General features: G+C 36.0%; 5 protein-coding genes across 7 annotated transcripts; 4 read left to right on the top strand and 1 right to left on the bottom strand.

Annotated features, from left to right (window-relative positions):
• Positions 1-1,515: 1,515 nt before the first annotated feature.
• On the bottom strand, positions 1,516-7,985 carry LOC148933055 (26S proteasome non-ATPase regulatory subunit 1 homolog A-like). 3 transcript variants are annotated; one of them, XM_089068984.1, is made up of 15 exons: positions 7,721-7,848; positions 7,152-7,258; positions 6,979-7,042; positions 6,291-6,886; positions 5,861-5,966; positions 5,569-5,680; positions 5,312-5,480; positions 4,596-5,089; positions 4,379-4,514; positions 4,035-4,280; positions 3,727-3,947; positions 3,386-3,644; positions 3,029-3,261; positions 2,223-2,952; positions 1,516-2,062 (listed from the first exon to the last, which is right to left on the bottom strand). In XM_089068984.1, exons 4-15 carry the CDS (start codon positions 6,318-6,320, stop codon positions 1,754-1,756), a joined length of 3,045 nt encoding a protein of 1,014 aa, XP_088925110.1. In that variant the 5' UTR covers positions 6,321-6,886; positions 6,979-7,042; positions 7,152-7,258; positions 7,721-7,848; the 3' UTR covers positions 1,516-1,753. The 3 variants fall into 3 exon arrangements, with proteins under 3 accessions (XP_088925110.1, XP_088925108.1, XP_088925105.1); XM_089068982.1 differs by lacking the exon at positions 6,291-6,886; XM_089068979.1 differs by lacking the exons at positions 6,291-6,886; positions 7,152-7,258 and having other exon boundaries at positions 7,721-7,985.
• Positions 7,986-10,767: 2,782 nt separating this feature from the next.
• Positions 10,768-11,601, top strand: LOC125224550 (uncharacterized). Its single transcript, XM_048127969.2, has one exon. The coding sequence runs from the start codon at positions 10,817-10,819 to the stop codon at positions 11,405-11,407; it is 591 nt and encodes a 196-aa protein (XP_047983926.1). The 5' UTR covers positions 10,768-10,816; the 3' UTR covers positions 11,408-11,601.
• A 4,831-nt stretch (positions 11,602-16,432) lies between these two features.
• PMP (putative type 1 membrane protein) lies at positions 16,433-21,200 on the top strand. Its single transcript, XM_048081775.2, has 11 exons — positions 16,433-16,587; positions 16,714-16,788; positions 18,470-18,565; positions 18,652-18,727; positions 18,815-18,910; positions 18,992-19,071; positions 19,156-19,263; positions 19,346-19,483; positions 20,097-20,202; positions 20,470-20,681; positions 20,832-21,200. Exons 1-11 carry the CDS (start codon positions 16,519-16,521, stop codon positions 20,898-20,900), a joined length of 1,125 nt encoding a protein of 374 aa, XP_047937732.1. The 5' UTR covers positions 16,433-16,518; the 3' UTR covers positions 20,901-21,200.
• Positions 21,201-22,241: 1,041 nt separating this feature from the next.
• Positions 22,242-25,182, top strand: LOC125218933 (protein disulfide isomerase pTAC5, chloroplastic). Its single transcript, XM_048120742.2, has 7 exons — positions 22,242-22,615; positions 22,892-23,149; positions 23,721-23,816; positions 23,922-24,041; positions 24,335-24,563; positions 24,844-24,881; positions 24,974-25,182. Exons 1-7 carry the CDS (start codon positions 22,265-22,267, stop codon positions 25,070-25,072), a joined length of 1,191 nt encoding a protein of 396 aa, XP_047976699.1. The 5' UTR covers positions 22,242-22,264; the 3' UTR covers positions 25,073-25,182.
• LOC125218934 (uncharacterized) lies at positions 24,978-26,921 on the top strand. Its single transcript, XM_048120744.2, has 4 exons — positions 24,978-25,087; positions 25,743-26,034; positions 26,397-26,470; positions 26,558-26,921. The coding sequence occupies exons 2-4, from the start codon at positions 25,957-25,959 to the stop codon at positions 26,772-26,774; spliced, it is 369 nt and encodes a 122-aa protein (XP_047976701.2). The 5' UTR covers positions 24,978-25,087; positions 25,743-25,956; the 3' UTR covers positions 26,775-26,921.
• Positions 26,922-27,384: the final 463 nt, after the last annotated feature.

Raw genomic sequence — 27,384 nt, 5'->3', positions numbered from 1 at the left:
AATACTAAAGAGAGGAAGTAGAAGAGAAAACCAAAAAAAAGTGGCTAGTCGTATTGCTAAAAATAGAAAGAGAATAATTTTTGTGTACAGATAAAATATAAAAAGTCGACAATTTCTAATAGAGGAAGAATTGAAGATAGTACTTTAAAATGAAAAGTGATATACCATTTGTCGACAAACATAATATACTTCAATTCATATGCAATTAATAGTCATATATTTTCACATTCGTCGATAAACATAATATACTTCATTCATATGCAATTAATAGTCATATATTTTCACATTCGTCGATAAACATAATATACTTCTATTTCTGGTATTTTATCTATTTAATACGTTTGGTCTTATTCTCCTCCACTTATGATAAATCAACAAACTATGTTTTTTCTCCGCATCTCATATTTTATCAGTTTTACAATAAAATTTATATCATCGTAAGATATTGATAATGGACGAACACGAAATATGGATCACACATTTTGAAAAGCACATCTTGTACATTACATATAAGAAAAAAATCACACATAATAATCTTATTTCTAATGCACCAACATTTCATTAAAGAACTCTGTCATCTTATAAACATGTAAGCGATTAAGTACTTATTAAAAGTACTCATTAAAGATAATGTGGATGATTATGTGACTATGCTCATGAGTTTATTTGACATGCATTTTTCATTTTAGGATTTCTTTTGCTATCTAACACAATTAAATCAATTAAACACTACTAATAACATAGATCTCATATTCCACTTCTCTCTTACTTTTTTCTCTTTTATACTTATTTTACCAATTCCATATTTAAAAACTTGTGTCATTCAAAATATGGCCTATTTTTCGTGGACGGAGGGGTAGTAAATATTGTTACCAGTACCACAGCATATATTTCAAATTTTATTTTGTAATTATGATGAATTATAGAATTCAGAGAATTTAAGTGTATAAAATGGGTAAATGAGTAGTACAAAAATCTTTGCCGCAGACATCCTTAACTAATGTTAAATTAGTTAGAAATTAGTTAAGATTGTAATTATAATAGTAGTATTGAAATTTCTAAACAAAAATATTCAAAATTAACTATTTGATTTGCCTCGTGTAAAATGCACGGGGAAGAAAAACTTATAAAAATATTCTAAATTGGTAGCTCTTTCATTCTTAGTCCGTCCTTGAAATGTATGAACATTCTAATTTTAGAAACTTTTTTTCTATAACGAGGTGAGATCCATTTTCCTCTTAAAATACTTTATAAACTTTTTCTATCTATCTTTTTACTTTATCAATTATACATTAAAACTCGTGTCAAATCAAATGTTCATACTTTTCAGGGATGGAATGAGTATTTTTTAAAATCAAGTTTGAATCGCACCATATTCTTTTTAGGCCAAGCCTGTCACACTTAGTTTTTCAAAGTGTGGTTTATCTTTTAACATAAAAAATGATTATGCGTTAAACTCGCTAAAAATAACCTAAAAAATGAGTAAATTGTGGATATTTATTTACTAACTGGTGAAATTGCATCATTTTATTGTACCAAAACATACTTCAAAGAATATTTGTGAAACTAAGAAATATAAGGTGCGTTTTTACACCTATGCCTCTGTACATTTTTCTATATTGAGGGGAACTCCAGCTAGAGCAGAAGAATGGCACTTGACTACTGAACACCTCCTGACCAGCTACAACATATCAACATTCTCCATCGAAATATGCAGAACGAGCCACAGAAAGTTACCAACAACGCTAATGGATTACGAGCTGAAGTCAAAGGGTGGTTGGGGTGGCATTGCTGTGGCCGGTTCCTGCTGCACAGGGGCTGAAGGCAATAACAATGACAATGGCGATAAAAAGGGAGGATCAAAGATAGAAAATTCTGCGGGCTCATCTGGTCGTAGATCTAGGAATACCACAAATCCTGAAGAGGCTTTCTTAACTGGCTTGTATCTGCTGCCATCGTAAAATTCGATATATTTCTCTTGAGAAGGAACTACCCTTGCAGGATTAGTTAAAATTTCGAACGATGGCTCAGGTTCTGTTTTCTCCTCCGCATTGCTATCGACCTGACAAAGGAAGCAAAGAGAAGCAATGTAATCAATCAAACCTCTAGGAAATGCTTCATGAATGAGAACCCAGAAAAGGAAAGCAAATGAATCATAAACAAAGTGGAGGGATAGAGAGAAGTGTCAATATTATAAACAGTGGCATCATACAAATATTTACCTGCACAGAATCCCCATCCTTGTTGATTGATTTACCCTTTCTAGGACTTGTTTCTGCCTTCTCGGCCTCGGCCAGACTCTTCCTAGCCCTGTTTCTCTCGGCCTGCTTCTCATCCTCTTTATTACGATCCCTGATTGCGTCGACCAGCATCTCAACCAGCTTCATGATCTGCCTCTTTGTAGGTTCCATTTCCTCGGACTGCCTATCATCCTCTATCCCAAGAGCCCTGATTACGTCTCTTAATGATGTTGATGAGATTGCAGTGGGCTCAAAAGTTATATCAGTCTTCGTAGAAACCATTTCCTCGGCCTGCCTATCACCCTCTATCCTAAGAGCCCTGATTTTGTCTCTTAATGATGTTGATAAGATTGCAGTGGGCTCAAAAGTTATATCAGTCATGGGGACAGTAGTAGGCTTAGGGTATTCAAACAATGACGGCTTGGCTTGCGATAGGAAATTAAACTTGGGTATATTCAGGTCATAGTTCAGACCAATTAAGGCAGTCGGAGAGAATGCCAAACTGATGAAATAGATGAATGGGTGCCAGTACCAGTACTGAGTGAAAACAGCAAGACCTACAACGTCAGTCCTTTTATCATGTTTTGTCTTTGAAAGTAACTTGATGGTCACATTCCGTCCACCAGCATCTATAATCCCTGAAGCTAATATAGCACCCATCACATTGGTGTTATCTTCAAGCTTATCCGTGATTATCTTTTGCAGTTTTCTCCTAAGTATTTAGCAAAAGGGTGGAATGAGAAAAGATATAGCATAGATAAGGTGAACATGAAAAGCAGATACAATACCTGAAAGCACCAGCACGAGCGTCACTAGCTTCACTGATCTGAACCATCACCATTGCCATTGCAATAAGAGCGCCTTGACAGACAAAGTCGTCAATGTCCGAGGTTAGTGGCTCTAGCAACGATATGGCCTCAGGAAGCCCGGTACCCGCACAAGCAATCCCAAGCGCCAGTGCAGCACCATAACGCATGTGTGAATTGTAGGACGTCGATAACAGGGAGACAGTTTTAGTGCACTACATATTAAAGAAGTTAATACTACATCAAATAAATGCAAGTTGACTTCTTAAAAGTCTCAGAGTCCATCAATAGACAGACAGCAACAAAGTAGGAATCAAAATGGAAAACCAAATACACAACCTGTTCAGGATCAGAGTACATTACAAATCCAAGGGCAAGAACAGCAGTTCGTTTGACATCATCACTTGAATCTGATACAGCAAAATGCAGCAACTTACGAATGGCCTTATTGTTTGATGTTCCTCTGTATGCCAAGGCTAGTGCATACATGCCTCCATAACGCAATACAGGGTCTTGATCACTAGTCATTTGCTCAATGAGTGTATCAGCTTCTTCCTCTCTTCCATAGACTGTAAGTGCTACTCCGAAGGCCAAACCCCTGTTATCATGTCACAGTAAAATATAAAGTGATATAAAAAGTGGTTAAAAAGTCTCTCAACCTCAGATTCATGACTAATCACCTAATAATCTTTTCATGTTGTGTTTCTTTTGCGTATGCAAGCATAGACCCAGCCTGCTCAGTAGCAGTTCCAACCATCACTAAACCCAAACTAATACCAGCAGCCTGACTAGCAACAGCACTGTCAGTATACAACACATTATTTAATTCCTCAAAGACCTTTTCATCAGCAGTGCCTAATGCTGCCAAACCAAGGCCCAGGCAGGCACCATGCTGAATGATCTGTAGCATTTTATCATAGCAATATGTTATCAATCACTGCTTGGGGGAAAAGGAGGAAAGAAAAACAGGTTTAAAGAATGGCCGGACCTCTGTTTTAGTGCTCCTTAGGTTTTCCAGCAAAAAGCGTGTTATGCCTTTTCCATGATTTGCATGAATTAAACCAAGAGCATATAATGCTCCACTTTCCGAGTACGGACAGCCACCAACTCCCCCATCCTTCGTCAAGTAAGGTGCCATGAAGGACCTTCCTTGATATAGTTGACCACGATGGATGACGCCAAGTCCTGCGATTGTACTGAATTTCGCCCAATGTGTGGCCCTCGTCACCCAGTCCTGACATTTAATTGAAGTATTGGCTGAAATAACACTAAAAAACGGATGGAACAGAATCTGATGAAAAAAATGATGTTAACAAAGAAATATGTGCTTACCATATTTTCCCTCAGATATGTATCAACAGATGTTCCAGCATGCATAATAGCATTAGCATATACAATTGCAGTATGGCAGACTTTATCTCTCATCAAAACACACCGCTTTATTGTCTTAAGAATAAGGAGATCTGATCTGTAAGCAGACGGGAAAGAAATGCATTATGGTTTTAATTTAGTCCAATAGAGATTCAAGACAAAAATAATATAGCCTTACTTGTTATGGCTGTGTAAGAATTGCAGCGCCAACCGTATGGAAGTTTCTCCATCCAGAATTCCTCTGATTATCGGCAACCCTTGGGCATAAACTGCTTCAACTGGATCAGTATATACTATTGTGTTTGCTTGATATGAGCATCCTCTGTTGTCAAGTACATCTGTTATTTGAGCATCCTCCATTGTCAGAGCATTTTCAGTTACTGCAGAATCTGGCTGAGCTGACTCCAACACCTGAGCAGGCTCTGAAGGCTGTGACTTGGGACTGGGAAGCAGATCACTTACCTTCAAAAGGAAAGCTGGATTCTCATTTTCCACAAGATCAAATGCAATCTGAAATGCCAATAGTGCATCCACGACATTTTCTGTTATTAAGAGTTCTCGCAATATGGTAGCAACGCCATTGGGCTCATCTAGGAACATTAGGTGCTGACACATGCTCAAATAATCAGGAGATGGCAGCTGCTGATATATTTTGACCATAAGGCAGAGTATCTGTAGAACCACATGTCAGAAATGCATGCATTTAGCAAAAAAAATCTTAAATCACTCGGAACTATGGATCAAAATGCAATTCAATCATTCCAATCTGAAACTAATCATCGTCTGGTTGTAATTAGAGTCCGACAGACCTAATGCAGACTTAATTTAGAAACCTCGGATATGAATGTCTACAACACAACTAGCACAGAAATAATATACTATAAAGTAGGTTACCTCACGTCGATACTCCCTCTGTTTGACAAAGGAATGGCAGACATCTATGCAATAGTCAATTGTCGAATGAACATTGTCACTTCTTACAACTGCTTCCTCAAGCTTATCCAATCTTCTACATTCAATTGCCATCCCTATCATTTGTCGATATTCTCCATCTGTTGTACATCTGTAAAAAATGGAGAACAGCCAGAGGGAATACACATGTCAGGAAACCACATAATTATGTTTTGTAACAGCAAGCTTACTAGACATACTTATCCAGCATTCTCTCAACAATCGCTTCCATCCTAGGGTCAATCACCGTTGATTTATCGTTCGTGTCAGCTGCTTTGGTCTTAAGCTTTGCATATTTGTCTATTGCTTTAGCTGTGTGAGACAAGAATACAACATAAACTATTAAAAACAGTAAAGCATGAAGCACATCCGTAGGAGTAGGACATCAGCACGGATACAAAAACTATAAAGTGGCCAATGTCATCTCAATGAAAAAGAGAGTGGAATATTAGTGAAAAATTTTCAAAGGGGTGGTAACCAAAAATTTCTCACCAAGTAGAGCACGGACGTAGTCTGAGTCCTCAGATACATCAAAAAGAGGGCCAGCTTCCAGAGCATAGGACAATGAATCATTCAGCTCATCCAAATAAAGGAAAACCTAATGATAGAATACACAATAATTTTTTAGAGAAAATAACTTAACATATGTCTGAATTGTTTGAAGCTATTCTTTTTACATAGTTGATACTACTAAATATATTCCTAACTAAAAATAGCTCCTATTCAAATTCAGATTGTATGCTTCTTTCATGCAAGTGTGAAACTTCTTCAGGACCTAGTTGCAGTATTGTTTATGATGATTGTGATGCACTTATCCAGATACCAACACATGTATGATAATATTAGCTGCCTTGTATCCGCTAAATAACCTATACATGCTCATTTATAATAAACAGAAACTTACAAGTTATACCAAAACAACCTTATTCAACAATAGCAGCACTTCTGCCATCCAAAGCCACAACAGTTTGGATCATGCTCTCAGCATATCTTGTGTATTTTTAATGATCCTCAACTATCTTTGTGTTCACAATGTTCCTACTGGCAGCACTGGTGTTTTTGTCCTTGTATGATTTTTTACCCCCAGGTAACATTGGCGGCTTTTATACTCAACATGGGATAATGAAGTTAAATATCAAACATGTTCCAGCATTGGAAAGCTTAAGATTGGACTTACATATGTCTAGTACATATATACACGCTAAAATTACATAATAAAGCAATCCCCATAACTAAGTTTGACACTCTAAGCTCTGACATTATTTTCAAGAACTGAAACATAGACACAGTAGAACTAAAAAGACAATTTTACAAAGAAACAAAGTAAACAAATATGTATACCACTCACACTTTTTTTTGCACAGTCAAATAGAACTAGATTAAAAACAAATACTAACATATAACAAAAATAAAGTAAGTCATGTGCAGCCAATTTGAAGTCATTTTAAGCAAGTTACTTATAGTTTCTGACGAATAAAAATCCGAGAAACATTTCATGGCTTGTCTGCATAACAACACCTGACAAATAAAATGACACACGTATATAATTTCTGATGGGCTGAATATATAAAAACAGAAACTGAATTTTTTTTAAGAAGGAGATATTTCACCTTTGATAGCAACAAGGCAGCTAGCTCCTTTTGGCCATACTCTTCTTCTTCATACAAACTTTTTCTGCAACCAAAAGCAAAAGGAGAAGATTCTTCTCTCATGAAAAAACAGTTTCGATTGACTGAATATGAGAGTAATGGCCCATAGAATGCTTGGTAAAATTTATAAAAACCTCATCACCATGTAGCGGACTTGCAGTCATCAAAATCAAGAGATATATCACAGAAGATCTCAGGATGGCGAGTTAATATTTCACAGGACACATATAGCCAAAAAGAACTGGAAAGAAAAATCAAAACATTAGCAAGTCAGAACAGGCAAGCTATAACCCAACCAACGATATGCACAATAATTATCATGAGAGACTAAGCCTATACAAGAAACAGGCAAATGTATAATGCAAACATTCAATAATCTAAAACTGAATGCCATAGTCCATTCAACACCAAATCTTAGCTCTGTTCGCATGATTCAGTGTTCAATAACAATAACCACCCTAAAAGAACAACCTACATTTCCCGCCACTTAATGGTATTAACACTACAGAAAATACCTAAATGCTAAATTCCTCAAGTTTTTCGTATATAACCACAATATTACCCTAATTCAATCCAAACGCGCCACAAAATCAACCATTCATTCCATCAAAATCCAAATCAACAAGAAACCATAACTTGATAACAATAACCCAACAATGCACAAAATTCCCGTTCATAATTCAAATTAACGTTAAGTTCTTACATAAGCGGGATGGAATCAGCGATCTCCGGCCAGAAGTAGTCGACAAAGGTGTTGAGATGGGTGAGAGCGTGCAATTTCAGCTTCGGGTGAGTTTCCTTCAGCATAGCCAGAAGTCCACCGGCAGAACTCGCCCTCAGCGCCGGGTGCTCTGCATCCATTGTAGACAGATTGGGGCTAGGGCTTGAAGATGATCGCAAAATTGAAGCTGATTACGAGAAATTCTGTTGAAGTGTTGGCGGTTTCTTTTCTTGGAAAAAGGGGCAAAGTTTCCACCTGAATGAATAGTGAAGCAGTTGAGCTTTTCCCCGCCTTTTAAATTGTTTTTTATAATTTCAAATTTTCCTCTTTACTTATTTATTTATTAATCGGTCCCTCCACTTTTCAATAATTCTGATAGTTGACAGACAAGAAAAATGATACTCCCTCCGTCCCGGCTAAGATGACACATTGCATAGCCGGCACAGGATTTTAGGAGTTATTGGTTAAAGTGTTTAATTGGAGAGTGAAAAGATGATTAAAGCGAAGAGAGGAAGGAAAAAAAGTGGTTAATTAGCCGTATTGCTAAAAATAGAAAGAGATTAAATTTTATATACGGACAAAAATGATAAAAAGTAAGACCATTTCTAATGGATGAAGATGCACTTTAAATTGAAAAGTGATATACCATTCTTCAACGAACATAATACACTTCATTCGTCTCCAATTAATAGTCATGTATTTTCATTTTCAGTCATCCATAAAAGTTGTCACTTTCTATTTTGATAATTTTATCTATTTAATAAGTTTGGTCTTATTATTCCCCTCCACTAATAACAAATCAACAACTATGTTTTTCTCCACATCTCTCATATTTTAATTATCAGTTTTACAATAAAATTCATGTCATTATATCGATTAGTAAGGCATTGATAATGGATGAACACGAGTCACGAAGTATATATCACAATTTATGAAAAGCACATCTTGTACATTACATATAAGAAAAAAATCACACACAATAATCTTATTTCTAATGCATCAACTTTTTTTTATTAATAGTCACGCCGAACTTATGAGTCATCTTATAAACATTTATGGCATGTTTGGTAGGGGTAATAACTCATCTTGAGATGAAATTTTATAAATAAAAATGACGCATGTTTGGTAGGAATGATAACTATCTAGGGATGAAATTTTATGAAAAAAAATGTGAGTTATCATCCCTACCAAACATGTCATAATTAAACGAAGAGGACTCATTAATAAGGCCTAAAGTAATATCGGCAGTTGTGTGGATTTAATTGATGAAATGCATGTATGTAGTTTTAAGGCAGTTGGAGAAGATAGTGTGGATGATTATGTGTGGACGATATGATGGGTTTCGTCTTCTCGTTGTGTTGTTGGTTTATTATTGGTGGTTATGCGGTTTTGAAGGTTAGTATCTAAGATTATTTTCAATCATACACCAATTAAATATGGTGTAAATGCTTGGAATAAAATTAATTTTCGATAAGACATATACTCAAAAATGAATTTAAATTTGGTGTAAATGGTTGGAGATGACCTTAGTGACCGCCCAAAACACGTACCCGGATAAGCACGTGGCCACTAAGCACGATGACTTATACGTGGATGTGCGCAAAAGCATGCAAGAAGCTAATGGATGCGAATCACGTGGTATTTTGTTTTTTATTTCAAAAATAAATTTATTCATGTATATTTTAAGTATATGGTGATTATTAATTTACGTATTTATGATGATTATTATGAAAAATGTCAAAATGATACCTTTTTTGTGCAAACTAGTAAAATTTAAAAAGTTTTTGCCATATTTAATTAAGTTATTCTAAATTATCTTAAATGGAAGTAATGGCAGCTTTATGCTCAACCGTTTAATTAACTCTATGCTCTCACTTTTTCTAGTGCAATTAAGTTCTATGGTTTATTCTTAATCTCACTCTTTCATTAAAACGCCGTGCTATGGTTTTATAATACGAGCTCTATTCAATAATATTCTAGTCATTTTTGTCATTAAATATCTCATATTTCTTTTCTTTTTTTCCACCAATAAATATCTCATTTTACTTTTACTATAGTTGGCAAGGAGAATCCACGTTTCACTAACTTATCACTCCACTTACATTTTATAATAAAATTAATATATAAAAGTAAGACTCACATTCCATTAACTTCTTTTACCACTTCATTTTATAAAGTCTAACAATATTTTAAATTCGAGCATGTCAAAAATGGGACATGGATGGAGAGAGTATATATACTACTTCCTCCGACCCACAAGAATATAGACTTTCCAATTTCGGAAACCCTTTTCTCTCTAATAAGGTGAGATCCATTTCCCACTAACAATACTTAAATTATTTTTTCTCTCTACCTCTCTTTTACTTTACCAATTTAACATTAAAACTCGTACTCAACTCAAATTGCATATTTTTTTAGAACGGAGGGAGTAGTACATTAAATAATACTAGTAGTACTTAAATGAATAAATGAACACCTGACTGCATTAAATTTAGTAGGAGTAGATCAGAAATTGAACTCGAATATGAGTATTGTGCATGTGTACACTCTACTCACTAAAAAGTAAAATCCAACCACTCAAAATCACAACTATTTCTGCCCAATCTGGATAAGTACTTGAATTTAAAGTGTTGGATTACAGTTGAAGAGGGAAAGAGAGGGAAAAAATCGTTTTATTTCCACTAGTTGGGCTACAAAATTACTTACGTAAATGATAATAGCAACTTTAACTAACAAAATTTGGTTAAATCTTGTTCAAATCTCACAAGATTCAAATTTGAAATATTAAATCATTTGAAATATCCATGTACAATCGTTTGATACACGGATGAGATAACTGAAAAAAATTAGAATTTCTTAGTTTTATAGTACAAGTTTTCAAATATTATGGAGAGGTGAAATTTAAATGACTACCAATCTAGTTATTAAATTGGACACACATTTACTCCAAAATAAGTTGGCAGTTGGGTTGTAGGGGACCAACTATACAATGTGCTTTATACTATTAATTTTAGAGATAAGTAACTTTTTTGTAGTATAAATATAGTGTATAGTCACGCAATTCTTGCATGCCGTGTGATGAAGATGGGCTCAGCTTCTCGATTTCTTGTTGGTTTAGTTTTGGTGATTTTGTTTGTGGATTGTTTGGTTTGTGCAGATGATCATGTTGTGGATGATGAGAAGAAGCTGTTGGGGAAGCCGTTTCTGAGGAAGCCGAAGCCGTTTCTGCGGAAGGGCTTCGGCTTCGGTGGAGGCGTAGGGCGCGGCCACAGGAAGGGGTTCAAGCGTAGATTTGGCGGCGGTGGGATTGGTGGTGGAGGAGGGTTTGGCGGCGGTGGGGGTTTGGGTGGAGGAGGTGGGCTTGGTGGTGGTGGGGGGTTGGGTGGGGGGATAGGTAGTGGTGGTGGAGGGTTAGGGGGTGGTGGTGGATTGGGGGGAGGGAGTGGCGGTGGTGGTGGTTTGGGAGGCGGAGGTGGGGGAGGATTTGGTGGCGGAGGGGGTGGTGGAGGAGGGCTAGGAGGTGGGGGTGGTCTTGGGAATGGTGGAGGGCTTGGAGGCGGCGGTGGAAGCGGCTTCGGAGGGGGTGGTGGGCTTGGAGGTGGGGGTGGTCTTGGTGGTGGTGGAGGTGGTGGCTTTGGTGGTGGTGGAGGTGGTGGTGGTGGCAATTGAATTGGTCTTTAACTCTTTGTTATATTTCATAATTTTCATTTATGTTGAAGTAGTTGGGAGTGTTGAATATTGGTAGGTAATTGTGTTTGTGGTGTTTTTATTTATTTGTTGTAGTGATTGGTGATGGAAGTGTTTGTGTTTCCATGAGATATGTGATGTTTGTTTGTAATAAATTTAATATTTTCGTTGTATAATTTTTTCTTTTCATGTTTTTTTCTTGTAATCACGAATACTACTTCTTTCGTCCGCAAAATGTTGTCCATGTTTAGTTCGGTATGGGTTTTAAGAAATGTGAAGAAAAGTGACCGGAAAAAGTTAATGGATTGTAGGTTCTACATTTATATATTGGTTTTATAATAGAATGTGAGTGTAATGAGTTAGTGCAAATTGAGGACCATATATAAGAAATGGAAAAAAAGCGAAGTGGATAACATTTTGTGGACTGACCAAAAAACTAGACACATTTCACGGACGGTGGAGTACTTAATTTGTTTCAAGTTTGATTAATTTCCTTCCAAACAATAATATATATGCGCGAATAAATTCGCACAACCTATATTAATGTATTACGAAACGCGTAGTAAAAGAGAGTGAATACCAAAGTAGTAGTAGTAGTACATAATCTATTTTTAAAAAACAGCAAAAAAGCAATGAAATTAATGTGTAAGGGACCAGACATTAATACGTTAAAGTTGACATGCCTCTTGATTTAATTTTGGGACACATTAAATTTATTAAATACTTAAAGGAATTGGCTATGTGTATGGGGCATTGTAGATAAGGTCATCCTTTCATATAGCTAGGGAGGAAGGTAGGTTGGCTAGAGAGCTCCCATAATTTTAACAATAATGTCAAAATGATACAAAGACATAGTCACTTGGGTCTAATTAGATGATCTACATATCTACCTACTCCTTAAACAGAGTAATTACATAAAATTCAGGAGATAATGGTACTTTTCTGTGATTTAACAATTAAACTTCAAATGAATGGTTGGTGTATTGTTTTTCTTGAGTGATTTATGCAAAGAGAGCTGGCGTTCAAATTATCATGTTCGAGTCATATTTCATTAGACCTTTTTGTTTTAATTTATACTATTATAGCTTACTAGCACGAGTCATATAGAGAATATATTTGATGTTTCATGGAGTATAGTAATTATGTAAGCCATTTACGTAACAAAAGGAAAGAACGTGTATATAAAAAAATAAGCAAAAACAAAAACAGAAGGAATAATGTACTACTCCCTCCGTCCCGGTCCCGGCTAAGATGACACATTGCTTAGCCGGCACGGGGTTTTAGGAGTTATTGGTTAAAGTGTTTAATTGGAGAGAGAAGGTGGGTGTAAGTATTAAAGTAGAGAGATAAAGAAAGATGGATATTTTAATAGGAGTGAGAAAAAGTGGTTGAGTGTATTAATTGGAGAGATATTGTTTCCAAAAAAGGAAATGTGTCATCTTAGTTGGGATAAACTAAAAAGGAAAATGTGCCATCTTAAGCGGGACGGAGGGAGTAATAGAGTAATAGTTAAGAGCGTCTCCTACGGCGGACGTCGCGGTAGGACGTCGCCGACGTCCGACCGGACGTCCGCCGCTGTGAAGGGGAAGGGCGCCCACGCCCGTCCCATATGCCCGCCGGATGGGCTCGCCCGTCCGCCCCACGTCCTACCTGATGTCCGCCACTGTGGCGTGGGTAGGACGTCCCACTCAGACGTCTGACCGAAAATTAATTTTTTTTTTATAAAAAAAACTCTATAAATATGGCTCGTGTCGAAATTTTAATTCCGTAAATTTTAATTCCTTAAATTTTAATTTTAATTGTGAATTTATTAATTTTATTGCGGGAAGTTCTAGTGGGAAGTCCTAGTGCAATGAGAAGTCCTAGTAATGACGTGGCATGAATTTTGTGTGGGAAGTTCTAGTGAAAGTCCTAGTGGAAAAGACGCCACCGGAGATGCTCTAAGTTAATTATTAACACAAAAATTCCCAAAACATAACAAATTAAGTAACAAACTAGGATCCAATTAAAATTACACATTGATTTTTTGTGATTTTTAAAGTGGGTATTAAAATTAACAAAAGGCAAAGTCATCATTGCAGATATAGTTGAAACACCTAGGAATTAGCTTACGTGACATAAAAAGCATCAATAATTCGAATCTTGGACTGTTATATTTATGCAAATCATCATATCAAATCACTTTCTTTTTTGTCTGGAGCCCCCATAGGCTCCTGGGCCACCTTTTTACAGGACAAACACAAAATTCCATAGCTCATAGCACCATACTCATAATAATTTTCAACAATGCCAAAAGAAAAACTCAGAAGATTTTATCAAACACAAAATGAGTTTGCATGAAGACAACACTTCACTATTGACTTCTCATCTTTTTACATCTCTGAATCACTGCCACCAAAGATTCTTGAAATAGCCTTCTCATAGTTTGATCACATGAAATTCACCAAATGTGAAAAGGGTATTATAAAGTAGTAATTTATAGCATTGTTTGGCATTAAACGGTAAAAAATATTACACACACAAAAAAAAAAAAAATTGCACCTATTCTTTGAACTAAGAAGATTTGTTTATCAATGTGGAATATTAAAATTATGCACCAACATAGCAAGGGAAATAAAGAACAAATTCTTGTGTAATTAAGAATGAACCACCCTTGACCAAATAAAAAAAAATTGATTATAATGCTGCACTTTACATAGATTTATGTTTTGAGAAAGGAAAAAAAATACTAAAAAAACACTTAATTAATTAACTAGCAATACCTTAGAAATCAGCAACTTCTTCAAAACCCTAATTCTTCTCAAAATATATGCCAAGAAATCGATGCAAACTCGAACATATATTCAATTGGATTCCGGATTCGGACCGCTAGGAACTTCATGAGCAGCTGCGCGAAACGGTTTTCTAGTGGTAGCAACGGAAGCGTGGTGATGAGATGCCCTATTCTTGAAACCGGTACTAGTTTCATTTTGCCTCATCTTGTAAGAAGATGGTTGTTGCAATAACATTCTCCCTTTTGATGAATTTGGGAAATTAATGGTCAAGAATAGGAAGAGGATGAGTGAGAAAGAATGGAAACTTGTGCTGATTTTTGCCATGAAGATATGAGCAAGAGAAATCCCACCAACACCCCCCAATATTAGTACTCAAGAATTCAATATCCATGAACCACCAAGTGGACCTCAGTGTGTGTGGAAAATACAAGATAAACTTTTACTTGTTTTTAGGGTATTGAAGAAAAGGTAGGGAGGAAGAAATGGGGGTTTTTTAAAACCACATGGTGTGTAAGGGTTTTAAATGATTTACTCCCTCCGACCCATTCAAGATGACCACATTTCATTTTTTGTTTGTCCCAATTAAGATGACCACTTTCCAATTTTGGAAATAACCTCCTCTCTCATCTCTCCTCATTAAAATATTTAACAACCTTTTTTTTCTCTACTGTATTCTACCTAATAATACTTTCAAAAAACCCGTGCCCTTCAAGAATGTGGTCATCTTGAGTGGGACAGAGGGAGGGAGTATTAATTAGGATAAATATATGAGCATCATGTGTGACCAGTGCTTTTCAGCTTTTATCATGGTTGTCCTTGGAGTATTTAATAATTGCATATTCACACCCTTAAAGTTATTTTGAGTAATATGTACGTGTATAAAGTCATTGTTTGGAGCAATTAGATTTATTTTCTACTCAGCTTTTGATTAATTTTTCATTTGGTACTTGTATGGTGGACCATGTAATTTTGGTTTGGTTTTAGGAGCACGTTTGCTAATTGGTGAAGGATTGAGACCTTACATTAAACATAACTATTGACTACATAGATATACCATAATTGAAAATTTGAAACTCCCTCCGTCCCTCAAATTTTGACTGGACACGGGTTTTAAGAAATGTAATGAAAAGTGAATTGAAAAAGTTAGTGGAGAGTGAATCCTACTTTTTCTGCCCTTTTCTCTATTTATTTGTGCGATATATTTTCTTGAAAATATGATATGAATGCTCTTATTGCATTAATTTGTTATCAATATGTTTTCTTTGAGGAAAAAATAATTATCATAGAATTCTGCCATGCATATAATGTAGTGTTAGCCTCGTTATGCATAACTAAATGGTCAACTTGATAAAAGAAGATAGAAAGTAAAGTAAGCAATTAATAAAGTGACAAAGCTAGCTGATTGGTATCTTTTTCTGTTGTGATTTTCATCTTTAATTCTTACTAATATTCAATTTGATACTGCTAAAAATTTGTGCTCTTTCACTTGGCCAATCACCATGCATGCACTTGAAATTAATTTGAATGCGCTTTTTTCATGTAAAAATTAAATTTGAATGTGATTTTTATCATTTATTCTGGTTCACTTTGATTTTTTGTTCGTCAAGGTTCACTTGCATTTCGTGCATGCGTCATTCATTGTTAGTGACGGTCACCACATTGCTTCTGTCTTCTATCGACGCTCCTAACTATTTTGATCAGCTGCTACAAAGATCATGCACTTATCCACATTAGCACATACAATTTTATTTTATTTTATTATTATTATTATTATTTTGGTTTAACCACAGGTGTACCGAACCCGCATTTTTAGCGGAATCCGACTAATCCTGCTCGACCGGGCTTGCAGATTAAGGCCGAAAGTTTTCCAGCGGGCGGCGGGGTTTGAACCCGTGACCTCATGGTCACCACAACTCCGCGTTACTAACTGCGCTGCAACCCGTTGGTACATGCAATTTTATTTTAATAATGAATTTTTTTTATTAATCCTTTAAAAATATCCAAGTTTCCTAATGGATCAAAATGATCTAATTTGGCTTGGGCTTGGCTTCCCTAAGTATTTAATACTTATTGTTCTAGTCATCTACATGGGCTTGGGCCCCTTTATATTAAATATCTGCGATCTAATTTATCAAATAAAAAAGTATTATACCAAATTATTAATGTTAAACAGATATGGACGTGAAAAAATAGATAAAAAAATCGAAGGAATTCAACGAAACGCAGTCGTTTCAGCTGTATTCGTCTTCATCTTTCAGATCTTCGTGTTTGCACACCACACAGATCAATTGCGCATCTCTCTCTCTCTCTCTCTCGATCATGGATCCTCAGAGAGCTTACTCTCTTTCCTTCCTGTTCATCCTCTCTCTTCTCTCTCTACACTCCAAGGTCTGCCGTCTCATCCTTTCTCGCTACAATATGCACGCACTCACGCGTGTTTAATCAATTTCTGGATCGTAAATGCTGAATGTCTATGTATTGAAGTCGAATTTGAATTGCTTTGATTTATTTCAGGTGATTTATGGTGATTCCTCGGTTCTTTTCCTCGATAGTCCTACTCGCCAATATCTTCGCCTTTCATCAGATCAGGTAGGTTTTCTGATTATGGAGTGAACTCTTGATTTCCTTTTGCGCATAATGTTTGAGTGCGTTATTGAGTCTGTATGCTAAGTATCTGATGTGGCGTTCGAAGTCTGGCGAGAATTTTTAGAGTTCCAATGTGATGATCGTTACCAAGTTTGTGAATATATGTATTTGAATCTGGAATGTTTTACTTTCCTGGCGATTGTTTGATGGATGAATTCAGTTCTGCTGTGATGTTAAGTTGAGTCATTGACCGTGGAAAGGGTCCCAAATTGTGGCTTTATTGTTAAAATAATGGATCTGGATAAGTTTCCCCCTTTAATAGTATTTACCTTTTATCTTTCTGGATTAGTATGTGAATCATTAAGATGAAAAGTGATACTACTAAATCTCAGGCCACGCTTAGGTTTCATTCTGATGCATTACTGCAGAAGAGAATGACTGTACTTGCTGTACTATGAATGCAGTTTGTGAGAAATTCCTAACACGGCTTAGGAAAAGTACTTTTTTCGTGACCTTGTTTTAGATTGAAATAATAATGTGTTTATAAAGAAAACCGGGATCTGAAAAGTATAGGGGAATTGTTTTAGATGTTTGCATGTCCAAGGGTTATTGAATTGCTACAAGCTTATTGAAAGGAACATAGTTTTGATGGACAAACAAAGTAGTATAAGAAAGCCAGAGGTAGAAATGTGAAGTTCGGGGTATTCTGCTGCTTTCTCAATAAGACCCTTAGGACCTTATCTTACATTCCTTTGAGGGGATGAAGTGCAAGAGCTGTGTTATCTATTGATGCAATTAGAAGGTATTAGGCTTGTAGGCGTTTGTCAGAAGGCGGATTTGGATTGATGCATAAACTTCTGAAATTATTTTCTCAAGTCTTTCTTTCCCCATGGTTTATATTCTCCTTAAATCCACCTACCCCAAATCCTTTTCAAATCCAGTTTGATGGTTCCTATGCCTAGAAAGTTCCATCTCTTTTTGACTTTTGTGGTTGGTGATACTGGCTGACTAGCTCACTTGTGTGGTGGATTACGGAGATGGATGTCACATGTCTCTGTTCCCTCAAGAACCTCCCTGAACACCTGGATCACATCTTGTGAGACTTGTATTCCCTCAGTTTACTCTACAGTGTCTCAGTCTCTTGTTTATCTCATCTAGGAGGTCTGATTAGAAAAAATGATACCACTTGAGAGGTCAGGTTACCATTACAGTATTATGCTAATCTCTTTGGTTGAAAGGAATTGAAGTATTTTGAAGTTTCTTGAGTAGCATTTAAAGGCTGTAACCATGCCAAACCTTGTAGGGTGATATACAATACCCGCAGCTTCATGTACACTGCAGTTAGGTGTATCATGTTCTAAATCATTAGTTTGAATACTTGATTCTTCAAGACTTCCAATGCTTATCTGCTTTATGGTTTTGCAATGCTGCACGAACCAAATTGATTTTGTTAGTGGATCTGTTAATATCTTGAATTCCTCTGTTGAAATTTAAGTCAAATAGTATTTCCTAGTCTTTCATAGAGAGTTTAGCTCTCAATAAAATATGCTATCATATTTATATTTTATATAGTTTAAACTCTCGTCTTGTATCTCTGACACTGAATGTAAATAATTTGACAGCCTATTTAAATTTCATGCTTCACTGAATCACTATGAGAAATAAAATCTTTGATTCTTTGCAGACTGTTTCTCTTTCTCCATCCGAAATTGGTGCTACTGCATCAGTGTTGCTTGGTTTTGCACCCCCTTCTACACTCTCTGCTGATAGCTCATCCAAGGTACATTCTAGTATGATTTATACTTAATCTTGTGCATATACTAGCTGTGTCTATGCTGTCAATGTTTACCTACTTTTATTTTGTAGCTGAATGAGGTTCTTGCGCCCAACCCATTTGATAGGCCCGGCGCCTTGTTGATGGTTGAGGTTACAGGAGCTGAAGGTATGCTTCTCAAAGTTGGTTTCTATGTTCAGCTGTCCTATTTTTTTGCCGTGTGGTAAAGCACGCCCCATGTTGTAATGCATACAGATTCCCAGCTTGTTGGCCGCTCAGATAAATCTCCATCTAGTAGCACCCTGAAGATCAAGGTTGAAGGTACAGAAAGAGTGGACATTCAGCTTCCAGGTAATGGGTCTTTGTGATTTCACATACCTCAACAGTTATCTTCTTTGAATATTTTATGGATGTACTGTATTTTTTGAGCAGGTGAAGATGAATTTTCAATGGTGTCCCTGAACGAAGTCTCAAGCAATGCTGAATGTTCAGACAAAGAACTGAGTGATTATGTTAGTTCTCTCTTTTCCCACCCACCAAATCCTACACTTTTTGTGAACTTAATATATGAGGATTTTTGGTTTTCTTGTAATCAGGCATCCTGGTTGGGTGGATCATATGTTGAAGATGCATCCCAATCACTGAGCGGGGAGCTACTCATTCCCATTTCTAATGGTGCCTTTATGAGACTTGATATGTCAGAGGTTATTGATTTTAGGTTTTCCGGTGGTTACTAGTTACTTTCTTTCTGCAAATAGCTCAAATAATCTGTTTTGAATTCGGCAGAGAGCTGACAGAGAATTCGCAACAAGTCTCGTAATGCTTATTAGTAATATGAAGAAGGCTATGGAGTTGCATCGAGTATTGACAAAAAGTGAACGCAATCCTGCAGAGCTTATGACAGGCAGATTTGATGGAATCAAGGTCATCCATAATTTACTGAAACCATTTGTTTCTTCTGATTGGTTTAATACTGCCACATTATGTATAAGTTGGCCCAAACAATAAACTCCTGGAACTTTGACACCATTTTGTGCTGCATAGGGGTTGGTTTAGTCTGATGACTCCATCTCTTTTATTTTCTTGAGTAGAATGAGTATAATATGCAGAAAACTATAACCTGAAATGTCTTGTTTCAAATATTCCGCCATTAGGACATCTCATTTGAGTTCGGGACGGGATTTGAGAAACATTAAAGAAAGTGGGTGGAAAAGATAGTGGAATGTGAGAGTGGAATGAGTTAGTGGAATGTGAGGTCTACCTACCATTTACAGTAAAAGTGAACCGGGACTCCTAATGGTAGACGGAGGGAGTGCTTAGTATTCTGCTTAGGCAGATGTTATGTAATGGACAAGATTAGTAAGATCTCCAGATATAGCTAATTGCATCTTTTTGATTGCAAAACAATGAAGCTTTTCTAGAAACTACTTATTTCGTCTGATTTAAAGTGCTGATTGAGATATCTTTGAGTGGCCAAACATAAACATCTTGTGGCAGTTCATGATTCCAAGTCTTGTTCGATGCTTTATTTTGGCAGGCTTTACAAGATCGCTATGGAAGGGACGAAATTGCTCAAAATGGAATGGAAGTATTTGTCAATTCCATATCGAAGATGCTTGACTCTTTGCAGGAAGCATACCAAGGTATCCCCATTTTTGAATTATTGGCACGAACTACTAGCTAACCTAAGTTTTTGTTGTGTTACTAATATCTCTGATGATCTTGTCATCTTGAAGAGCATAATCAGTTTTTACAATTTTTTTATCTGCCTGTATAGCTATATTATTCTTGAATAAAGTTGAATGTTGGGCTTGTTATTCAGCCGTCTGAAAATGAATATTGCCTGATTATATATGTTCGTGTCTTCTTTTTGGTGTTGATCTTAGAAACTGATATTAGCCCTTTGGCAGGGAAAATTGTTGGAGTCATTGCCCACAGGGGCTGGGTTGATGCAGAGCAAGAGAATATGTTCCATTTCACAGTAAATACTCGATCATCTGCACGTTCGCTGCAGCAAACAAAACTCTCACCTGGGAAGATCATAATTGCAGAAATAGCGTTTGTTAGACTTACCTTGGCCTGGATAACAGGGATCATTCTTCTTATTGCCACTATTTTGGGGGTAAGATTTCTTTTTAAATGCATGCACTATGTGTTTTGTTCAATTAATCCACTCTACTTGCATCAAGGATAAGAAACTGGGATTTTATCCACTATATAAATAACAGAGAGTTCGACCTCTTAGCCGATAATGTCTTTTTGTCGGTTGCAGATCTACTTTCTTCTCAACATGTCAATCACCAAGGACACCCTTTTATATTCGAATGTCAAGCTCGACTAATATCAGCAAAGTAATGATTTACATTTATCACTGAAATCTGGGAGGCGCTCGCTGTCTGCTATGAAACACGATGCTGTCTGTGCGGATCAGTCGTTTTGCTTGTGATTTATTTTGTTGTTATGCAGCTTCAGAAGCTTCTTTTTTGATTGATTATTTAGTGGGTAGCTCATAAATGTATCTGTCCTTGGGAGTTATTGAGAAATCGGAGAGGAAGTCTATTTATTATGTTTTGGTTTTGTAATTATATTTGTATTGTGCCTGTAGCCAATAAAGGCATGAATCTCATGCTCTACTTGGATATTCTTGTGTGCTCCCCTTCTATGTTTGATTTTTCAATTTAAAAGAAAACCTATTCTGGAAATGGAGATTTCTACATTTGTAGTACTACTGCGAACGCAGCTTGATGCCCGACCATGGTTAACGCGCGTGCATGCAACGCAAGCTGGACTCTCGGTCACGCGTGGCAGGGTCACGCGTGGCAGGGAAGCTGTCGTTTGGCTAAATATATTCTTTGTGAAATTGAATTTCTCACTTTTGCCTTAACTTTATTCAATCCTCAAATTCATCGAATTCTTTCTTTTTTTTCAATTTATCTTCTAAATTTCCCTATACCTTTTTTCTAATTTTTCCCATATTTTTCTATATTGGACTTCCAAAAACAATTACAACAATATCGATACAAATACCTTTAGCATTCGTTCATAACAATTACTTCAAAAATAGGAGAAGAAATTTATAGATCGTGATAAAGCTAGGAAATATTAAAGATGCATTATTGTATGTGTTAAATGATAATGGGTAAAATAAGCACGAGAACTTATACATCATTTACTTATGCATAATAAATTAAAATCAATCTATTGACAATTGTATAAATAGGTATACATAGTCTCAGTCAATTACTCCTTCCTTCCGTAATTAGGAGTCTCATTCATGAGCGACACGGATTTTAAGAAATGTTAAGAAAAGTGGGAAGAAAAAAGTTAGTGAAATAGGAGTCCCACTTGTATATATTAGTTTTAAATGAAATGTGAGTGGAATGAGTTAGTGGAAGGTGAGACCTTGTTACCATTTATAGTAAAAGTGAATCGGGACTCTTATTTGCGAACAAACTAAAATAGAAAAATGGGACTCCTATTTGCGGACGGAAGGAGTACATAATAAAGTTTTTAGATAAAGTAGAAGCTTGAATTAGTTGAAGAGTATGAGTGAATAATATATATGATTAGATAAATTAAAAATAAACTGATTATTCAAAATAACAGCTTCACAAATATCCACCACCGCCACGTCAGCATCATCTACCTCAACCATATTTCCCACAAAAATCTCCAGTCTCCCCAAATTCCCACCCATCATAACAAATGTTTCCCTCCACACTCCTCCTAACTCCAAACCCCACCCTTTCCCTCATTCCCAAACCCAATTCCAATGCACTTTACTTCAAATCCCCATCCAAATCCCACGCGTGCTTCGCATTCCCCCCCAATCACGACCCCGTCGACGAGGAGGCCCGCTGGCAGAGAGAGGAGCAGCGCTGGCTGAGGGAGGAGCGCCGCTGGCTGAGAGAAGAATCCCGGTGGAACGCCGAGCGCCAAGCTCTGCTGCAAGAGATAAACAGCCTTAAGCTCAGAATTCAAGACCTTGAGCGCCTCAATTCTATCCAGGGCGCCTCCGTTTCCGAAACCGTCGGAAATATCGCCAAATTGTTGCAGGTATATAATGGCAAGAGGATGTTCCTAATTTCTAATCATAATTCAACATCTTGATTTTGCTGTCAGTGATTTTGATTGGGTTAATTGGTGGATTTCAAGTTTAATTTTTTTGCCTTTTTCCCCTTCGTGGCTGGAAATTGAATTTTGGGGGTTTTTTGTTAGATTTGTGACAGTTCATGTAGGTCAGTAGGTGTGATGTTTCTGTACCCATCAATCCTATAAGTTTTGTTCCAAAGAGTAACTTTGATGATTATAGATGTCCAGTTTTCATTTTAGGCTCTCAAGGAGGGAGATGTAACGAAGAGTGTGAACCGAATTGCTGAGGCCGGAACTAGCGCTGTGCGGTTAGTGGTTGAGGCAGCGAAAAAGGAGGAGGCGGAGGAAGAAATTGTCGTAAAGGAAGTGATCAAGGAGGAGGCGGAGGAAGAAATTGTCGTAAAGGAAGTGATCAGTGTTCCTGAAAAGAAGGAAAAGGTGTTAAGAAGTGCAACATTGAGAATAGGATCAGAAGGAGATGAAGTCGGGGCAATGCAGGTATGGTTGTTTTGTAGCTATGATTGGAAACTAGTTGTATGATTCGTATCCCCAGCCGGCAGCCCCCCTTACGTATTGCTAAATTTGGGGTGAGGAGCTCTGGTTACAGTTTGATATTCTGATCCTTCTGTTAATGTTACACCGGTATCACCTTAAGCTACACTTTTATAGGAAACTTAAATTGTTCAATTTTGAAGTATCTTGATTTACTGTTTTCGGAGAAGGGAATAGTAAAACATGGCTTTGGTAGGATGACTGGAACTTTTCCTTTGAGAAACTCTCTTGTGGGAGAGATGGCTCGTTTAATCCCCACCTTTCCCCTCCGGGAAACTTTCCACTGGAACTTTGTAGAATCAAAAGTACGCTGCATTACTTATTCTCCAACATTAGTTTTGAGATTTACCTGGAGCACTACTACAACTTATTTAATGGCTAAGATACAAGAATAGGCTCGAGGCTCTGTTGTTTGTTATAACTTGTGTTGTGTGACTGAAATATCTTGTTGATCGTTGATCTAAAGTTTCTGGTTATACTCACCACTGTTTATTCCTATTCATGTTGTCTTTGATAGGAAGCCTTGCAGAAACTCGGGTTCTACTCTGGGGAAGAGGACATGGAATTTTCTAGCTTCTCAAGTGGAACGGAGCGTGCTGTAAAAACCTGGCAAGTATGTAACATATTAAGACTCTTTAACTGAATTCATTGGATACATCATACAAGTAAGAAGTAAAGCACTGACGTAAAATTGATGACTTTTCTCTGTTTTTGGCAGGCCACGTTAGGATTGCGTGAAGATGGCATTATGACTGCAGAGCTTCTGCACCGGTTATTTGGAGGTTCTGAGTCGGGAGTCACCAAAAATGAAGAACCTGAATCAACTGATCCAGAGAAAGTACTTCTCTCATTGAACCTTTTTGTTCGCCACTTCTAGGCAGCTAGTCTGAGAAAATTACTATTCCATAATACTATGCCATTCCACTTCCTTTCTTGATTGCAAAGATTTTTGTCGTCCGATTTGCATTTCTTTCTGTGATAATTACTGCTTCGTTCATCTAAATTTTAGTTCAATGTAGGGAAATGGATGCTTAAACTTAGATAATACTCGATGTTTAAACTTTCTTTTCTGCAATGAAATGAAATATTGATACAAAGTCTGAACCAGTTTCTGCAACTTTTTTCTCATAGGGAGCTAATGGAGCCCCAGTTGCTTCGACAGATATAAATGAAGTTGAAACAGACGAAAGTACAACAGAAGCTGGGGTGCCTCGAGCTAGAGTTTTTCTTCTTGGAGAGAATCGGTGGGAAGACTCTTCAAGGCTCTCTGGAGGAAGCAAACGAATAGTAAAAAATACGAAAGTAAACTCAACTACCAATTGTCTTACCTGTCGAGGAGAAGGCCGTTTATTGTGCATGGGTAAAATTTTACTCAATCTCTCTCTCTATATATCTTTAATCTGTCTTGGAATATTTTCTTTACATTTGTAAAAGTTTGCTACAACAAACCACATAATTTACAAAGGCCAAAAAAGAATAAAACTGGCGGACCAAGTAGGCCTCAACGGATTGACTACACAGAATAGCCCTTCGTGTAAGCAACACGTTCGTGCTAAGTCGCCTATAATCAAGTAAACAGAGATTATAGTTTTAGTATGCATAACATTTTTTGTGCTAATATATAAGGGGTTTTGTTGCAGAATGTGATGGAACTGGGGAGCCAAATATTGAGCCACAGGTTAGATGAGATTGATTTAGTAATTATAAGTAATTAATGTTCATATTTTGGATTTGAATGAATATAACATGATGGGGAGCTGTGTGGTGCAGTTTATAGAATGGGTTGATGAAGGAGAGGCAAAGTGTCCATATTGTGAAGGACTTGGATACACAGTCTGTGAGCTTTGTCAGGGGAAAACCTCCACTTGATGATTCATTATACATGTAAATCATACTCTCATTTAATTAACATTAATGTTATACCTACTGAAGCTATGTTCCATTGTTTAAATTTATATAAATCATACTCTTTTCTTGTAGGAGTAATAAAGAAGAGGGATAGATGAAGTGTATTATTTTAATTTTCTTTAACTAGCTACTGTAGTTTTTTAATGGGTTGATATTTCCATAGATAAAGTCGATATAATTGTATAGGCTGGTTTATATTTTGTAGCAAAAACATCTTACTTTTAGATCTTTTTAAAATTATAAAGACCCATGAAATTCCATCCATCATTTGAGATTTCATTATGTATCCAAACTTTAACGGATGACTATACCTCATTTTGTGAAGTGGAAACTATCATTTAATGTTTTTTGTTGATAATAACAAGAATTGCTAATATACACAAAATCCAATATGAAATAAATATGTATAAATGTATATGCATAAATAGACTAACTCAACTTCCCCAAAAAACACAAAATAGAAGAAATTAAGAAAGAGAGACTGATCAATCTTGGTAGGTTTCAGCTAAGTATATATATGGTTTGCATTATACTTATGATGGAGTAAATCATCGATTTATTATAACAATAGTGCTATTGATTTTTTTAAATCTATATTGTTATTAATTTGGTGTTTATTTCGAATTTGCAGTTTGAACATGAGCGACAGAAAGAAAGGTAATGAATAATAGAGCACATCATTTTCATTTGGTAAGATAATAATCGTCTTTCAATAATTTTTTTGGTATAGACTTGTGATAAATTATTATCATGTCTATAAAATATTTATTAATAAGAAAATGATAAAAATAGAATGAAAAGAAAACGATTATTTGCACAACTATTTTCTTTTCTATTATGTGTGCATGTATGTTTGTTATATTGCTGGCATATATAATGTCACAGGTACACCACAGAAGAATCAAACTGACTATGACAATGAGGTAATACATGGCTTACATTATTTATAAATAAATTGTCAGTGCATAAATTGTACATGTATGATTGAATTTTTTAAGTATTTTATATTAAAAATTGATTAAACATTAATTAGTTTAAAATAAATTATTAATCATTTTTGCAACAATTCAGAGAATATTAATTTTAAAATAAATATCTATACATTAAAAAAAACTTATTATTTTATTGATTATTGTATAATAACTTCAAATCAAGTTCGAATAATGTGTAACGTTGTCATAAATTTTTCACATCAATTTATTTCTAGAGATATTATGTTTATGTAGAGATAAAATTATCTTTATTCTAAAGATTATCGACTAATTAGCTTTTTCATCCTCCACAGATTAAGAAAATCGTAAATGAAAACCTTGTCGAATGGGATAACACCACTCGAACTATCTTTGATGGTGAAGATAGGTAGGAAATAATTTTGATTTGATATTAATCACATCATTAATTAAGCTCTTTATATAATTAACATAATGTTTGATGCATAAACTTCAGCAAAAATAAGAGATTTGGTTCGTTCGCGCCCAGAGAGGCTCCATCACGAGGTCATCGTAGAACGAAGGGGGCAATCATCACGCCCCCAAGAGGTCGCAGTAAGGGTAAAGGACGATACACTGCTCTAAGGATGAACACATCCAACCCTCCGTTTTTTGAAGAGGAGGAGGACGAGGATGAGGATGAAGATGAAGAGGAGGAGATGATGAAGAAATAAAAAAGATTATTTCTTTTTATTATATGTTTCAAAACCAATATAATCATATAAACATGCACCATGAAAGCGTGCACAATAATCTTTGTTTATGTATCGCAAAGACTTTGAATAAGGTTTATTGATACTCTACTTATATTTATATACGTATGAGCTTATATTATGTAAACTTTTTCTATGTTCATTATATTTATATTATTTGAACCGTGATCGTCTCTCACTAGCTAAATAAAATTTATTGTTATTTACTTATTTACAACGAAGTATATCCTGCATGATTTAGGACTGTAGGAGTAATATTTGACTATAATTTTTTCGTCGAGTAATAAATCATAACATATCAATATGTTGTAATGGCCCAAATTCAAGAGTGTTACCATTTTAAACTAAGTAACGATGGATAATTTCCCAAACAGGGCCGCCTTTGAGTATAAATAGAAATACGGCCCAACTGAAAATTCTTGTTGGGCCTTCGGTAAAAATCCAGATTTTCAATTTATTTTTATTAATTTTCAGATTTTCAAAAAAATACCTCAATTATAAAGAGATAATACTATCTAAAAAATAATATTTTAAAAAATAAAAAGTATTATTTCCTCGGTCCCAACTAAGT

This window comes from Salvia hispanica, chromosome 1 (genome assembly GCF_029641045.1).
Source record: "Salvia hispanica isolate PSC_SH4W2 chromosome 1, Shi_PSC_v1, whole genome shotgun sequence".
NCBI classification, from domain to species: Eukaryota; Viridiplantae; Streptophyta; class Magnoliopsida; order Lamiales; family Lamiaceae; genus Salvia; species Salvia hispanica.
This window is presented reverse-complemented; position numbering and strand designations above follow the sequence as displayed.

Bases quoted from the DNA above. Each gene is read 5' to 3' on its own strand.
- LOC125218934 (XM_048120744.2), top strand. From the start codon at position 25,957: ATGTATGTTTGTTATATTGCTGGCATATATAATGTCACAGGTACACCA. The intron at 26,035-26,396 runs GTAATACATGGC...CATCCTCCACAG, and splicing joins AAACTGACTATGACAATGAG to ATTAAGAAAATCGTAAATGA. The intron at 26,471-26,557 runs GTAGGAAATAAT...CATAAACTTCAG, and splicing joins ATCTTTGATGGTGAAGATAG to CAAAAATAAGAGATTTGGTT.
- PMP (XM_048081775.2), top strand. From the start codon at position 16,519: ATGGATCCTCAGAGAGCTTACTCTCTTTCCTTCCTGTTCATCCTCTCT. The intron at 18,911-18,991 runs GTAATGGGTCTT...TTTTTTGAGCAG, and splicing joins AGTGGACATTCAGCTTCCAG to GTGAAGATGAATTTTCAATG. The intron at 19,264-19,345 runs GTTATTGATTTT...TGAATTCGGCAG, and splicing joins TGAGACTTGATATGTCAGAG to AGAGCTGACAGAGAATTCGC.
- LOC125224550 (XM_048127969.2), top strand. From the start codon at position 10,817: ATGAAGATGGGCTCAGCTTCTCGATTTCTTGTTGGTTTAGTTTTGGTG.
- LOC148933055 (XM_089068979.1), bottom strand. From the start codon at position 7,878: ATGGATGCAGAGCACCCGGCGCTGAGGGCGAGTTCTGCCGGTGGACTT. The intron at 5,090-5,311 runs GTAACCTACTTT...GTGGTTCTACAG, and splicing joins AGAGGGAGTATCGACGTGAG to ATACTCTGCCTTATGGTCAA. The intron at 4,515-4,595 runs GTAAGGCTATAT...GTCTGCTTACAG, and splicing joins TTCTTACACAGCCATAACAA to ATCAGATCTCCTTATTCTTA.
- LOC125218933 (XM_048120742.2), top strand. From the start codon at position 22,265: ATGTTTCCCTCCACACTCCTCCTAACTCCAAACCCCACCCTTTCCCTC. The intron at 22,616-22,891 runs GTATATAATGGC...TTTTCATTTTAG, and splicing joins ATATCGCCAAATTGTTGCAG to GCTCTCAAGGAGGGAGATGT. The intron at 24,882-24,973 runs GTTAGATGAGAT...TGTGTGGTGCAG, and splicing joins AGCCAAATATTGAGCCACAG to TTTATAGAATGGGTTGATGA.